At 39.9% G+C, this 15,718-nt stretch overlaps 2 protein-coding genes and 1 pseudogene across 2 annotated transcripts; all 3 read right to left on the bottom strand.

The window, feature by feature from the left end:
• Nucleotides 1-2,162: 2,162 nt before the first annotated feature.
• Nucleotides 2,163-3,359, bottom strand: LOC137955159 (uncharacterized). Its single transcript, XM_068802030.1, has 2 exons — nucleotides 3,143-3,359; nucleotides 2,163-3,041 (listed from the first exon to the last, which is right to left on the bottom strand). The coding sequence occupies exons 1-2, from the start codon at nucleotides 3,357-3,359 to the stop codon at nucleotides 2,269-2,271; spliced, it is 990 nt and encodes a 329-aa protein (XP_068658131.1). The 3' UTR covers nucleotides 2,163-2,268.
• Nucleotides 3,360-5,994: 2,635 nt separating this feature from the next.
• LOC137955160 (uncharacterized) lies at nucleotides 5,995-7,213 on the bottom strand (annotated as a pseudogene).
• Nucleotides 7,214-9,805: 2,592 nt separating this feature from the next.
• On the bottom strand, nucleotides 9,806-12,009 carry LOC137957330 (uncharacterized). Its single transcript, XM_068805085.1, has 5 exons — nucleotides 11,955-12,009; nucleotides 11,778-11,855; nucleotides 11,418-11,483; nucleotides 11,108-11,173; nucleotides 9,806-11,028 (listed from the first exon to the last, which is right to left on the bottom strand). Exons 4-5 carry the CDS (start codon nucleotides 11,156-11,158, stop codon nucleotides 10,534-10,536), a joined length of 546 nt encoding a protein of 181 aa, XP_068661186.1. The 5' UTR covers nucleotides 11,159-11,173; nucleotides 11,418-11,483; nucleotides 11,778-11,855; nucleotides 11,955-12,009; the 3' UTR covers nucleotides 9,806-10,533.
• Between the last annotated feature and the right edge of the window lie 3,709 nt (nucleotides 12,010-15,718).

Consider the following 15,718-nt stretch of genomic DNA (forward strand, 5'->3'; position numbering starts at 1 on the left):
TCATGGAAGTCAGCAGCTCAGGACTCCACCTGAGTCCATTGTGTTGCCATCTTCCACAAACGAACCCTCTCCCCCTGAACTTGAGATGGAGCTTCTGCAGAATTCTATCCAAGAATCACCTCCTCTGCAGGCAGGACTGTCTGAGCAGCCCTTCAACACTCCTCATATTGACATTGAACTTAGTCTACCTGCTTGGTTTGATCGATTTAGTGTTTTTCTTCTTCAATATGGATTTTTTTGTAGCCTAGCTAACCCATCTTTGTTTAATTTTCACTCTAACCTTGAAACGCTAATTCTCCTTCTTTAAGTAGATGATATACTCCTCACAGGTTCTTCCACAACTCTTGTCTCAACCTTCATTCAACGCTTGCACTCTGAATTCGCTATGAAGGACTTGGGCCCAATTCATCAATTTCTTGGGATCGAGCTCTCTCAAACACCTAATGGTCTTCACTTGTCTCAATCTCACTATGCCCTTACCATCCTTGAGAGAGCTAATATGGTTGATAGCAAACCAATGAGCACACCTGTTGACACCAAACCCAAGATCTCTTCAGATATAGTCTTACTAGAAAATTTGAGTTATTTCAGAGGACTTGTTGGTGTTTTACAATACTTAACTCTCACAAGACCAGATCTTTCCTACAGTGTCAATTATGCATCATAGTTCATGTATGCTCCCACTGTTGGCCATCTCAAAATAGTTCAAAGGATCTTAAGATATGTCAAAGGCACAATTGACATAGGTTTGTATTTTACTTCCAATACCACACTTGATCTTTGTGCCTTCTCTGATGCAGATTGGGCAGGGTGTCCCACCACAAGGCGATCAACCACTGGATATTGTACATTTCTTGGAAGCAATCCCATCTCCTGGTGTGCAAAAAAACAATACAATCTCTCGGTCGAGCACTGAAGCGGAATATCGCGCCATGGCCCATACAGCTGCTGAACTCACATGGATGTCATTTATCCTTAAAGACCTTCCAAGTCCTTTGGCATCTACACCAACCCTCTACTGCGATAACATTAGTGCCCTTCATATGACAATAAATCCGGTGTTTCATGCTCGTAGCAAACACATCAAGTTGGATTATTATTTTGTACACGAACGGGTTGCTCTTGGACTTCTCATCACTCAATATATCTCCACTACCAAGCAGGTAGCAGATATCTTCACCAAACCCATGTCAAAGGCTGCCCTCAGAACCTTTCAAACCAAACTCTGCCTCCAACCCCAACACAGTTTGAGGGAGGGTATTGGCACAACGCAACATCTCGGCGTGGATTGTGGGACTCAAGGGAGTGATAAGGCTGAGATTTAAAACTCCCACAATTCATGCTACAATCATGGAGAAACGTTGTAGGATAAACGGCAATAATCTCAACCCAGAATGGTAGTTTGCTAGTTAAGGAAAACAGAGCACATCTTGGTTCTAAAACAGAGCAAATTGTGGAGTATTCTCAAGAGTATTTCTCGGGTCAAAGATTTTTTTATAATTCTATACTTTGTATTTAAATAACATTGTATTCCTCAGAAGATGTAAGCTGAGTATTAAACATTTCTCTTTTTGCTGTGTTCATGAACCGTCATCTCTAGTTTTTTCTGTTTTTTCCTCCTTTCATCTTCAGCGTGTTGTTTCTGTTTTTTCTTCTGGATGTACTCCTAGTGCATCTTCCTTTTCCATACTCCAACTTGACAAAATGAGGTATCGGCGCCCATTGAAGTCCGGAAAAATTAACAGAGATTAGATTGAGAAATATCTTATTCAAAGTTCTAATCACCAGGTGTTGCAATTGCCAGAAAAGCCAGGCAGGGACAAGAGGGAAAGGAAGAGACCGTGGTGACATATGGAAAGAAGTAAAATTGGGCAAACTTTTTAATAAGAAAAAACATTAAAATCTACCTTCAGTCATGAATTACTTTCACCAGAGTATTCCTATAAATATTCTTTTTTGTAATAGCCAGACTGATTTATGAAAGGTCATGACCAATCTTATAATCTAGCGTTCAGTTCTGGCAGACGTTATTGTATCCAACCCATGCTTCACAATCATGAGAAAGTTTATGTTCATTGCTTCATCCTTAAGACTGACAAGACAGAAGCTAACAATGCAATCCAACCTTGTGGAGAAACCAAATTAAAAAACAGCAGAAACACTTTGAAAAGACAACAAGACTAATTGGCTTCGCGAGCCGCGTATCTTATTTATGGCACCGCTGTGATTGCTAAGCTCATAGCGGAGAGACTTGAGTGATGTATAGATCTATCTCTTGCACAAAACGCCGCGACCATCCATTCCGCTGGCGCATCTGAGGCTGGCTAAGTCGACATAGATTGGTTCCAAAAAAGAGGAAGAGCCAACAAATCTAGCAACCGAGCAGTCAGGAGTGAAAAGGCTTGAGGCAGCAAACTCTTTCTCCCCACCAAGGACTGGCATGTCCACTCCCATCTTCGCCCTGCTCACGTACCCCTGAGCATAGGTTTGGCCCAGCACGCCATTCACGTTATCAGACAATGAGAAGAACTTGAAGCTTAGCTCAAGATGGGCCATGCAGTCCTCATCTGTGATACCATACCCATGCACTCGCGACTCCTCTTCGGTGATCGGGACGACCTTCGCTTCGATCCTAAAGTTGCCCTCAACCTCAACTATGACCTTGTTGGTGTCACGTGATCGGGTGATGGATGCGTTAGGTATCATACTTGATTCCCACTTCGATCCTTCTCTGGTTTGAAGAAAGATATGTTCTCCGTCAACGGAAAGGAAGAAACGGTCTACAGCGTCATCCCAGGTGACAGTCTTTAGCGCTCCCACGAAGATCTGGTGGTTGTCGAACAGAACTCCGATGGATTGGACCCAAGTGAAATCTCTCTTCATCTCAGGGTTTCTCTTGCCAATAAAGTGAGCGTTGATGTGAAGGTTGGAGTCGGTGACGAGACAAAATTCCCTGTCCTTTTTGCCGTGGAAGTAGAAGGTCATACCGTCGCCGCCGATGAATCTTGGGTCTTGGCACACTGCTCCTGGGGTATCGCATGCTGCAATTGTTTCATCAACATATGTCCAAAAAAGCCTCCATTATCAGATTGTTTCTCAAACTTCTGAGATGACAAATGAGAAATGGCTAAGAGGTACTTACAGCATACGGGTTTGCAGGAGCGACAATCAACTTCACAGTATCCACCAGGACAGAACTTGGGGCAGACATGCTCCAGGTTATGGCACTCTTTGTACTTGGGATTGTTGCATTTGACTTTCCCAGGGGGATTATCACGAGCCAAGGCAGCGCTGGCAAGAAGCAAGAGAAGAAGTGTACAAGCACCGATGAGGACCAAAGCTCGACAAGAGGAAGCCATTCTTGATTCTGTTACTCAATATGGCGAATATGAGGGAAGAGGACGATCTTTGGATGACGCAAATCCACCTTTTATAGAGTAAGTATCAGGTGAACTTTTAGTGGCTTCTACGCCCCGACACTTTCGTTTCATTCCATTTCCCATGTGGGAATATACTCTCTGCATCTGGAAGACTCCTTCACATGGAGGACGGCAAACTGAAGATCGACTTTTTTATGTGTTTGATGAAGCCATTCTATATCATCTTGCTCGAAAATATGGAGCAATCTGAACGAGAAGCACCATTAAATTAAATTCCCAGTTCTCATAATGGATTGAAATTCGTTACGAAATGAAGGGCTAGTCTTTTCTTCTGAGTCGGATTTCTTTTCGGCCTTTCGCTTCCTTCTAACGGATCGAAGATGTAATTAAATCCCATTTAAGGTTTCCTCTGTCATTCACGCGAGATAGCTTCAGATTAACCCAACCAGGCGGATGCTCCCTCTCTGGAGAAGAGGGACAGTTAGAGTTTTCAAGGGAAGAAAACAATCGCAATTCATTCTCTCAAACACCATCACGGTGGTTGACCAAAAAAATACCAGTTAAATTTTTTCTAGTTGACCAAAAATTTTCAACCTCTTGTCTTTAATAAATTTTAAAAAGTATATGTAAATGAGTTCCTAATTCTTCGCTTGTGGATGGAAAGAAATTTAGAATCTCTCAAACATAAAACTGTTATAGTGATTGGTTCTGTCTGGGTACCAATCACAGCCTTCGTTCCAAGGCTTCTATGAATTTTTTTTCCAGTATTTCCCAAACCTACCCATCCATAGTCACTCAATATATAATAATTCATTGCTGATTGCGTTTTTAGTCAATTTCCCACGGGAATTTCACTTAAATACCCATTTAAAATAAAATATTTTTAAAAATACCAACGTTATCAAAATATTTCTAAAACTACCCAAGTTTGACCGGTCAAATGCCTATGTGTGCAGTCAAAAGCGACACATAAGCTTTGACTGCTTATGATTCGCCACATCATCTATGCAGTAAACATAGATCGACACATCGTCTGCCACGTCATTATTTTACCATGTCATCTGCCACGTAAACTGACACATCATTAAATAAAAATTAAATAATCCTCATTGTATTCCACCGCATTGTATTTCAAAATAAGTTATTTTAAATGCCTTATGTGTCCCCTCTCATCTTTCTCCTCTCGCCCTCTTGCCGCCGTCGCTCGGCCTCCTCTCCTCTCCTCTCGCCCCCTCTCCTCTCGCCTTCTCGCCGCCGCTCGGCCTCCTCTCCTCTCCTCTCGCCCCCTCTCCTCTCGCCTTCTCGCCGCCGCTCGGCCTCCTCTCCTCTCCTCTCCTCTTGCCCCCTCTCCTCTCCTCTCACCCCCTCTCCTCTCGCCCTCTCGCCGCCGCTTTGCCTCGGCCTCCTCTGGCTTTGCCTTCTCTCCTCTTGTTGTCGTCGATTGGCCTCAACCTCCTCTCCTCTCCTCTCGCCCTCTCACCGCTGCTCGGCCTCGGCCTCCTCTGACCTCGCTGTCGTTGCTCAGCCTCGGCCTCCTCTCCTCTCCTCTCCCCCCTCTCCTCTCCCCTCTCACAGTGCTTGCTGCCGCCGCTCCCCACCGCTCGCCCTCATACTTTGCCCTCGACGCCCCCATCTCAATTAAAAAATTAAAAATATTTTAAATCGATAATAAAATATGTTAAATTAGTAAGAGTAATTTTTTTTAATTAATTATATATTTATTTTATTTTTAATTATTTTAAATATAAGGTAATAATAAATTTGAAAAAAAACGTATTGATAAATTTGATTTTTAAACTCAAAACTAAAATTTTCAAATTTTTTTATTAAAATAAATCTTAAATCGATAATAAAAAGATGTTAAAATGGTAAGAGTAAGATTTTTTATAACTTATTATTTTAAATATAAGGTAATAAAAAGTGTACTGGTTTATTTTTTCAGTTAATAAATATTTTTAATTGATAATAAAAGGTGTTGTAAGATTTTTAATTAACTAATATATATTTTTAATAATTTATTATTTTGTAAATAATATGATAAAAATTATACAAATAAATTGTATTTTTAAACTCTAAAATAATTTTTAGGCTTCGAGACATAACATTTATTACTTTTCCCAAAGATAAATGTCCAATATTGTAGATATTAGGTAATAAAAAATGTATCTGATTTTTTTATTTTTTTAAAAAAAATTATTTTTTATTTAATGACGTATCAGCTTACGTGGCAGATGACATGGGAAAATTATGATGTGGCAGTGCCAATCTATGTTTACTACACAAATGACGTGACGACACGTAAGCAGTCAAATCTTATGTGTTGTTTTTGACTGCACACATAGGCATTTGATGGGTAAAAGTTAAATAGTTTTAGAAATATTTTGATGACGTCTGTATTTTTAAAAATATTTTATTTTAAATGGGTATTTAAGTGAAATTCCCATTTCCCATTTCTTGACGTATGATCAGAACTCTCAAGAACCAAATCTTTTAATGAAAGAAATTGATAAGCAAATCTGGAGGCTTACACATCTCCATCCTTATTCTCAAAAACTACAGATGACAAAACGCAAATGACAGACACACGTAGTAAAGAGATAAACGTTGCATCTCTCTACTTCTTGCAGACAATGCCAGATCCATTTTAGCCACTACTGCAGTCCAAACCGGCGATTTCATTAACTCGGGCAATGCTGAGGTCGTCTGCTTGGCCGAAGCGAGAAGCCACACAATCGGCACTGAAGAGGCCTGTTGAAGAAAATATGTCATTCCCGCCCATGACTGGCATGGCAGCCGACATCTTCACTTTACTAACGTAATTCTTTCCGTACGTTTGACCCAACACACCGTTCACATAATTCGTCAAGGAGTAGAACTTGAACGCGAGTTCAAGGTGAGCCATGCAGTCCTCGTCAGTGATTCCATATCCGTACACCCTCGATTCTTCTTCAGTGATGGGAACCACACCGGCCTCAATCTTGAAGCTGCCCTCCACCTCCACTATGACGCCATTGGTGGCGCGAGACCTTCTGAAGGATACGCCCGGTAGAGAGGTTGATTGCCAGCTAGCGCCTTCAGCCGTTGGAAGAGCAACATGTTCTCCGTCGAAGGCGAAGGAGAGGCGATCCACCAAGTCATCCCATGTTGCCGACTTTTTGGCACCGACGAAGATTTGATGGTTGTCGAAGAGGATTCCGATGGACTGGACCCAAGTGAAGTCTCTCTTCATCTCAGGGTTTCGCTTGCCGATGAAGTGCGCATTGATGTGGAGGTTGGTGTCCGAGAGGAGGCAGAAGTCTCTGTCCTTCTTGCCGTGGAAGTAGAAGGTGATACCATCTCCACCAATGAACCTCGGGTCCTGGCACACTGCGCCCGGCTTGTCACAACCTGCCATATAAGTGCACACGAATCTAAGTTGAAAATTATATTCGGAACCACAGCTACTTGGCTAGGGTTTAGCTAGCAGATACTTGAAAAACGTTAGAAGATTGCCAACATTTGAAACAAATCAGATCATATCAGATAGTTGAAAAACGTTCGGCGATCATGGTAAACTTACTGCAGACGGGCTGGCAAGAGACAGAGTCTACTTCACAGTAGCCTGGGCAGGATTTGGGGCAATTGTATTCCAGGTTGTAGCAGTGCTTGTATTTCTTAATCGTGCACTTCGCCTTCTTGTGGTAGTAGTTGCCATCAGGATAGTAGTTACCATTCTTGTAGTACTTACCGTTCTGGTAGTACTCACCATTCTCATAGTACTTAGCACCTTCTGCTACTACAGCTAAGAATACTACACACACAAGACTTACCGTCACTCGACTTATCGAACCCATTTTGGCAACTCTGTATCGAATACTATTGGTTTAAGAAAGAGCTGTTAGTTGATGCTGATAATAGATTTTATAGGTTCTTTTATACGCAACTCTGGGTGTCTCTTCGAGTGCAAATGGTGTGGAGGCGCAGGTGTTATCTAAGGCTCCAGACTCCTAATCTTATGGAATAATTCACGCTTTTCTTTACTTCCTTACGTAGCTCAGATACAAGGCGCCACCATCGTTTCCAAGTTTATTCTCGAGAAATTTGTTTTGATATCTTAAGACATTTCTTCTAGGCTCTGCAAAGGCTTTCATGGTCTGTGTCTCAGCTGTTTTGGTTTCATTTGTAAATATGACCTCCCTACTCGGAAGTTTTTCTCAATTGAAATAGGAGCATTCTTCTATATAACAACTTTTAAGCGTTTCCTTCAATCTAGTTGTGTTTAAGGGACTCTGAAATCATTCGTAGTTAAGGGAATGTGAAGAAGAAAGACTGTTCCTGTAACTTACAACTACGATTTCATGTCTGCCCTGGCTTCCAGGAGCAAAAATGTCTGGCATATTTTGCAGCATGCACATGATATATACTTGAGAAATCCGCAAGGTTACATCTGGACATGCATGCAAAACTGAAATGCTTTTGTAGATTGTAGTTTATTGAAGCTAATAAACATTGAACCAATTTCTCATTATAGATACTTATACTACCATAAAACCTCCATGCTTCTGTGATTTTTTTTTTTAATGGATTAGTGTGATGTTCATCAGACCTTGTAAAGATGATTTTTGAATGGCCCCGAATTCCTCTTCTGCTCTTACTTGCCTCACTTGAAAGAGCACATTACCATCTCCTTCGTAAGCTCATCACATATTGGGAGAGCCTCTACCTGCCTCCAACTCCATCCTCAGTAGATCCAGCCTTCGTCTCCATTCTGGGTTGACTCATATCTCCTACCTGAATGGGCCGGGCAGGGTTTGGGTCAGGTAGACCTGAAATTATCTTTTAAAGGATCGGGTTAATCCAACTTAGTTATTCAATAAGAGAAAATTACAAACCTGAACTCAGAACCTTCAACTTAGGGTCAACCAAAATAAAAATAAAAATAAAAAGAATAAATTCTAATCATTTGTCATTGTTGAGCTAGCTCACCCCAACTCAATTGGATTTGGTCTGATTAGTCTGGCTCTGGTTAAGCCCAGCAATTTATGGCTAAGACTGTCCACGAGTCAAATAAATATGTTGGAATCAGCTCAAATTGAAATTTTATCACGTACCCTTTTCCTATTCTTGTATAACATAGTTGAGAGACGAGGGTATGAGAAGCCAAATAAACTTGGGTTTGGGGAAGAATATGGTTGATGTGTCACTGACGTAGTGCCACACTGGTGGTCAATTATGACATGGCAAATTGCCTGTCTAACTTGGCGGTTTTAACCAGTTAAAGTTAGGTATTTTACTAATTAATTTTTGAAATTGATCATTAAAAAAAATCCCCTGAAACATTTTTTTTTCACTAGCCAATAAAATTTAAATGTCTAGGACGGGATTCAATGTAACAGATCGGATCAGATGGTTGAAAAACGTTAGGTGATCATGGTAAACTGCAGACAGGCTTGCAGGAGACAGTCGACTTCACAATAGCCTGGCCAGGATTTGGGGCAATCTTAGCAGTGCTTGTATTTCTTAATGGTAGCATTTCGCCTTTTAGGGGTTAGCACTTACAGTTCCGGTAGTACTCACCGTCGTGGTAGCACCCTCTGCTACCACATCCAAGAGCAGATCACACACAAGGCTCACTGTCGCTCAATTCATCGAACCTGCAACTCCCAGTAATGTACCCGTTAACTTATGCTGAGTTTAGCATCCTACAGATCCTTTTGAACACAACTGCATGTGTCTCTTTGTGAAAAAATGTTGTAGACGTGCAGATGTTGTCAAAGGCCAAAACAAGCTATCCATTCTTCCCTTTGCTTCCTTATGTAAGCTCAGAAGTTTCAGATGCACTTAGTAAGTCACGGAACTTGTAGAGCCATAAAGGAAAATTACCTGGAATCGAATTGATCCCTATTTCTAACGCCATAACTCCAAGAAGATTTCATCTCCCACCAGTTTAAATTGCTCCTTCATGTTCGGAAGATTTCATCTCTTTTTATTATTTACTATGATATTGTACTAGTTTCAGTGACCAGCCATGTTTGTACAACATTACTTCTCACTACTGGAGACCATATCCCGCAACTAGAGTCAGAAATATTTAATCCTATAAATTTAAATACCAAAAATACAACAAGTCGACATTCTCATGTTGTCTCTTTCCATGCAAATACGTGAATCCCAAGAATGAACAACCTTTTACCTAGGACCATTTTGCCTAGGACAACTCCAGTCCAGCTTTTCGCTTGCTGAAAGACACGGGACATTTCCTTCTGCACACTTTTCTTGGTGAACATCTTTACTGCTGCTGATAGAATCGTATTCCTCAATTCCATGGACAACATATCTGAGGGGATCATGTATGCTCCTCCTTCCTGATGTTATTGGTGTTCTCAATCCCAAGGCCAATAATTTGGATGAAACATCTAAAGACTCTACGCTGTTACTGTGGTGAATTGGATTTGTCAATACCACAGGCAAACAATAAAGGAAACAAGTAAACTATTTTATATGATAATTGGAATTCTCAACTCCATGAGCCACAATGACCTGGGAATACCCAAACTACAGCTAACGAGTATTGCCTTTCTCAATTCTACAGGAAACAATCTTTGCCATCTCTTTATATCTTTTTGCTCCGGTGAATTCTTGGGTCTAAGCTTCTTAGTCTTCCTTCTATCCGGCATCACCAAGAACCATCCAAAATAAGAAGGAAAACACGAATCCCTACTCCCTACTGCCTATCTGGTTCTATACAAACTGAAATTTCTAGACTGATGACTGTGTTATATTAGGCTTCTCCTATCTGACCCTCTGCTTTATTTGATGGTCTTAATGTACAGACGGTAGAATACAATCCGAAGTTCAAACCTAGAGTCCAATCACAGCTGAGCATTCTATGCAGCCTAGCACAAAGGTGTTTCAGCTTTGTCAGTTCCTTTCTCCTCTAATCGCTTCAGCTGTCATGGCTCCATCAAACTACCAATCTCTTAACTGGAAACATACTCCTTGCAGATACTGTTTCTCCAGATGTTCTATGATTGAATTGAATTGGATGTTGAGGAATGATGTTCTACAAAATCCATATCAGACCCAGGAAAATGCACAGGTTTGACAGGAAAATTTGGTGGCAATGACCTCACAGGAGTAGGCATAAGGGTCACGTTTTTGTAAGCGGCAACCATCAGGTCCTGGGCCTCCCTGATGATGTTGGGATACTACTATCTTCTTCTTTAAGAATAACTACTTTACTCGATGATTTTGGTTTCGGTTTGATAAGAGAAGATGGAGTTTCAATCATTCTAGCTGCATGCTCCCCTTTCTCTGAATCTTCATCTGCTTCTCTTGATCTGCGGGGATCCAATGGTTGGAAACCACAATTTGATACGGCATAAACCAACGGATATGAGACCAGACATTTGGCCATGCCTGATCCATCAACTCTACTAGGATCCAAAAACTCATGGTAGGGTTTAAAATTTTTTGATTCTGTAATCATATGAGGAGCAAAATGTGTCTGGACGGGGCAAAAACAAGGCCAGGTGCAAGGTGGATATGAGATTCGGTTGGTGTGATTGAAAGTAGGAAGCCGAACAAATGCTGAAGTGGTATGTCTCTCTGCATTAGCGGAAAACATTTCAGGGGTGTGATCAACCTCTTCCTTAACTGCCTTCTGAATCTGCATAGAATAGGAATACAATTTAGAGAAAAGCAGGTCCAAGATCACTTTTCCTTTTGTCCTGATAGAGAAAGTTTACCTGTGCTGTCAAATTTTTGTTGGTGTCTTTTAGAGACTGATATTCTTTCATAATCAATTCCTTTTCCTGCTCAAAATAATAAAAGCCCTAAGTGAAGCCACGAGTCACAGAAACACTGGAGTACAAGTTAAAACCATGATGTTTACTTGCAGAAGCATGACAAGATTCCAAGAAAACACATATAAAAAAAAAACTTCCAAGATAACAAATTCAAAACATTCCAAAGTTCCTCTATTCCCCTTAACTGTTACTTTGAAGAATACCAAATTAGAGTACAAGCCTTGCAAAGATCTGGATCTCGTGTACTTACGTGCCTCAAACTTTCATTACCACAGGCAAGGTCTGAAGCTTTTTTGGTCAACTCCTCACAGAAAGCCTATTGAAATACAGTATGATACATATGTAATGAGTTTAATACAGTTAAAACAGGAAGACAAGAACTTTTAACTTCACTGATTTGCATGAAATATACCAATACAACCACAAAAACAGCAAATTGGTGTCTTTTCACAAGAATACTTTTTTCCAGCTAGAATCTAGAAAAAAAATTACGAACTTGGAGGAATTTCTAAAATAAAGGAGATCAGAACTGAGATTATTGATGTTTCATTTGTTATGTGACCAGAGATAATATGTACACAAGGAAACAAACGCATTAAACAAATAATACCTGCCTCCTACGAATAGTCTGTCTAGCTGACTCCCTGTTGGCCAAAATCCTGTGTAATTTTCTTGCTTCTTTTTCAGCCTAAAAAGTATAAAAAATAAAAAAAATATAAAGAAAAAGAATTTGGGGGATTGACTAGTAATTCCGAGAAGTCAAAAAATTGTTTAAACCTTTTATTACCTCAGTCAGATTTTGTTTGGCCTTGCCCCTGTTTGATAACCCACAAATTACAGAGCATGACAGCCCAGATTTAGGCCGCCTCGAGTCTTTCGGGGCGTCAACAGGTTCAAGCTCATGATATTTACAAGTCCTTTTTTGCCTTTGATGATTCTCCCTAGAGCTTCTCTGAAATAAATAGAACAGGTAGGGCAGGTACATGCATCAATGGACCATAGATAAATGAATACAGAAAAAACTATCAAAAAAGTATAGAATAGGTACAGAAACTCTTGTGCATCAATCTTCAAACAATAGCACCAGCACTGAGACAATGATATCTCAAACAGATTTTATAAATAGCATTTGTCACAAAGATCGGAATGAAGACCCACCAAACTGGTTTGACACTGAATCACAAATTTTCTATGCGAAGCTTTCTGCGAGCAAAATGGAGAGGATTTATAGCTAGCTGCGGGCCAACCAAGATCAAACATGGCTGATTTTCCATGTTATCGTGTGATACACCTACATCATTCTAGTGATTTTTGGTGGGTTGCAATTAACAAATCACTAGGCTAAAAGGACCTTAGAGGCAATAAAATGCACCCTGTTCTTATGAACTAGCCAAATGAGCTCCAACATAATAAACTTAGCAGAACAAATAATTTCCAATTATAAACTTAGTCGCAACTAAAGGCGCATGACAGCTTCCTGCTTGTACTTTTGTGGAAAAATGAAAATCAGGAAACTTTTGGCTGACACCATTTGGACTAATCTCCACTGAGTCATTATTAAGAAGAGATGTTAGTTCACAGATCAATTTTGAAACACCAACAAGATAATCAGGGTAAACTATAATATAAAGTCCAAAAACAAGTGATCACTACAAACTTAGTTTCTTGAAGCATTATGCACATAAAAAATCAGATATTTAATAGATGAATTGAGTGAAATGAAAATATGACTAGTTTGCTGGACTATGAATGACACAATTAGGATTGGAAAGTACGGTACAATTGAACTGTTCATATTCTCTCCGCATTTTGTCTCCTACTACTCCTTTTCCAAAATCAGAACTTGGAACAAACTTCTCACTAAAGGACTACAATCAGACGAGCAAATCGGTCGCCCACCAGTTCTTTAGAACCAATCACCAACGTAGAAGCAAAGACTTGTAAATTACACGAGAAATAGACGAAGCAAACATCCAGAGCAGCTCAGGAAAACACCAAAAAGACTGATTTATAGCAGCAGCAGCAGGCTAACTAGATTAGAAGTACGCGGATTATCAATTTCCTATTCAATTCTTCATGTCGTGGCTTTAACAGTTAACGCAGATAGCTTGTTCAAAGATAAAATACATAAGAAAACAAAATAAAATCATTGACGAGCACATTGCACCCATACCTTAACCCGACCTTATGGAAAAAAAAAAAACAATTTAGAATGTAATATTTTTTAAGGAAGATGGAAGAGACTGACCTGAGAATGAGGCGGATCCCAAGCTTGGATCTGGCTGAGATTCTCAGTCTCCTCGTCGTCTTTAAACAGTCTCCTCCACCGGCGGCGTCCAACGAGGCGCCACCTGTCGGCGGTTACAGAGTCGTTGCCGCTCATGATTACTGTAACCCGCGCCAAATCAGCCAGCGTCCGGGCGGCGTCCAACTCGCTCTCCGCCACTCGATCCGACCCACATTTCCTATCCAAAACCCCGTCCCTGTGACGAATCCGCACATCTCTTCCCAGCTCCTCCTCCGACTCTCCGGCCATGAACGCGACGAACGAGAGAAAACCCAACCGCAAGGAGCGAAGAAACGAAAGCGAGGAAACAATGGACTCAAGTGGTTAACTTGTTAACATCTCCTTTCGACGCGTGTCAGCCACGTCATTCTTCCGACCGTCCTACCCCTGCATTTCAGCTCGCCACGCCGCCCGCAATGTCTAGCTGGAGTATGAACCTCCGGGTTTAAGACAGGTGGCGACTGGCATGGATGTCAGTGCCGGCGAGTCTTAGAATTTTACACGTTGATGAATATGCGACGGACACGTTGGTTACTAAACAACAATTGCAGTTTTTTGCTTCGACCGGTAAAAACAGAGGGGCAAGATTAGCAGCATCTCGAAGATGTACGAACGAAAACGATACTCGGCGAAAAAAGGACGACAGGAGGGGCGCGAGAGACATCCCCTTGTAGCTCTTTTTTGCGGCAGATTTTGTTTCCGCTACGTTTTTCGAGGCTCCGGTAAGAGCTCCGAAGTCCGGGCATGCCTCCCTGGGATTTGGGTACATGCGGATGACCAAAGGTAACGGGGGGTTAGATCACCTTTCGTTTAACTTTAATTTTAATTTCAAGTTTAAATTTAAATTCAATTGAATGATTTAATTAAACTTCAAATTCAAATTGGGTGTTACTGTAGACAAAATCAAGTATGGGAAAATAGTTCAGCCTAAAAATGAGAAATATAACCGGAACAAAGAGAATTTGAGTAACTTGTAATAATATATTTAAATAGAACATATATATTTTAACATCAAATTAACCAAAAAAACAAGAATACTACATTAATAAGTAATTTAATGTAAAATTTTAAATAGATTAATATATTAATTAATTAATTAATTAAGATATTATATTAATTAATGATTGTAATTTATTATACATTAATACAATAATTACATGTGACAGTTCACTAATTAACTATAAAAAATAATTTAAAAAAAGAAAGGAATATGAAAAATTAATTAATTAATAACATAAGATAGATTTTAACATAAAAAAGTAATAATTAAACAAAAATAATTTATCAAATGCTAACTTTGCTTATGATATGATTTTGAGTGTCGGCTCACATAGTCTGTGTGGGAGGGGGTCGAGGAGGAGGAAAAAGATGAAGTGGAGTAAGAACCAGAGAGGCCGTTGTTGTCCTCTGACAAAATCTTGGAAGAGGAAGATGTCGCTCCGCCGCTATCGCCTACTACGGAGGACAAGAAGGGGTGGCATCGAGCTGAGCCGAGCCCGAACCTTCCTATGTTCACGCTGAACTTGATTTAAATATTTCGAACCCGAGCTCGAGCCGAGCCTAGCCTTGAGCCTAAAATAGTTATTGAGCTCGAGCCCAATAATTTTAACCGAGTTCGAGCAGAGCTCGTGCTTCAACATTCATTTAAAGCTTTTCAAAAATTACATGTCTCGAGTTCAAGCTCCAACATACATTTAAAATTTTTCAAAAAATACATATCAAATAAATTGTATATAAAATTATGCATATATTTTACATAAAATTGGGCGTACATTTAACATAAAATTGGGCATGACCTTTACCATATTTGACATTGAATCCAGCTGAGTCTAAACATTCTTATTTTCGAGCCGAGCTTGATTTAAATATTTCAAACTCGAGCTCGAGCCTAAAGTTGTAATCGAACTCGAGCCTAATAATTTTAACCGAGTTCAAGGTTAACCTAAATTTAATACTCTACATAAAATATATGTCAAATAAATTATCAATAAAATTATGCAAACATTTAAAAAAAACAATGATAGGAGAGGTTCGGGATTGAATCTCAATAATGGCTTAGAACCCACCAATATTAATCTTTTTTACCCCAAATATTTTCTAACTTATTTTGTAATTTTTGAATCTGGCCATAAATTTACTATGGCCTCCTTAGTGCCCCTAGTTGAAAATTTATATTCTAGGAAAAACTAGAAATATTTTTTTCTAGGATATATATTTCCAAAAAAACCCTTTAAATAAATTCCTATTACTATTAGAGACTTACT

The sequence above is a fragment of the Aristolochia californica genome, unplaced genomic scaffold (assembly GCF_029961685.1).
Source record: "Aristolochia californica isolate CCGP_79_NKW_82.1479 unplaced genomic scaffold, dmAriCali1.0.hap1 SCAF_2, whole genome shotgun sequence".
Taxonomy (NCBI): domain Eukaryota; kingdom Viridiplantae; phylum Streptophyta; class Magnoliopsida; order Piperales; family Aristolochiaceae; genus Aristolochia; species Aristolochia californica.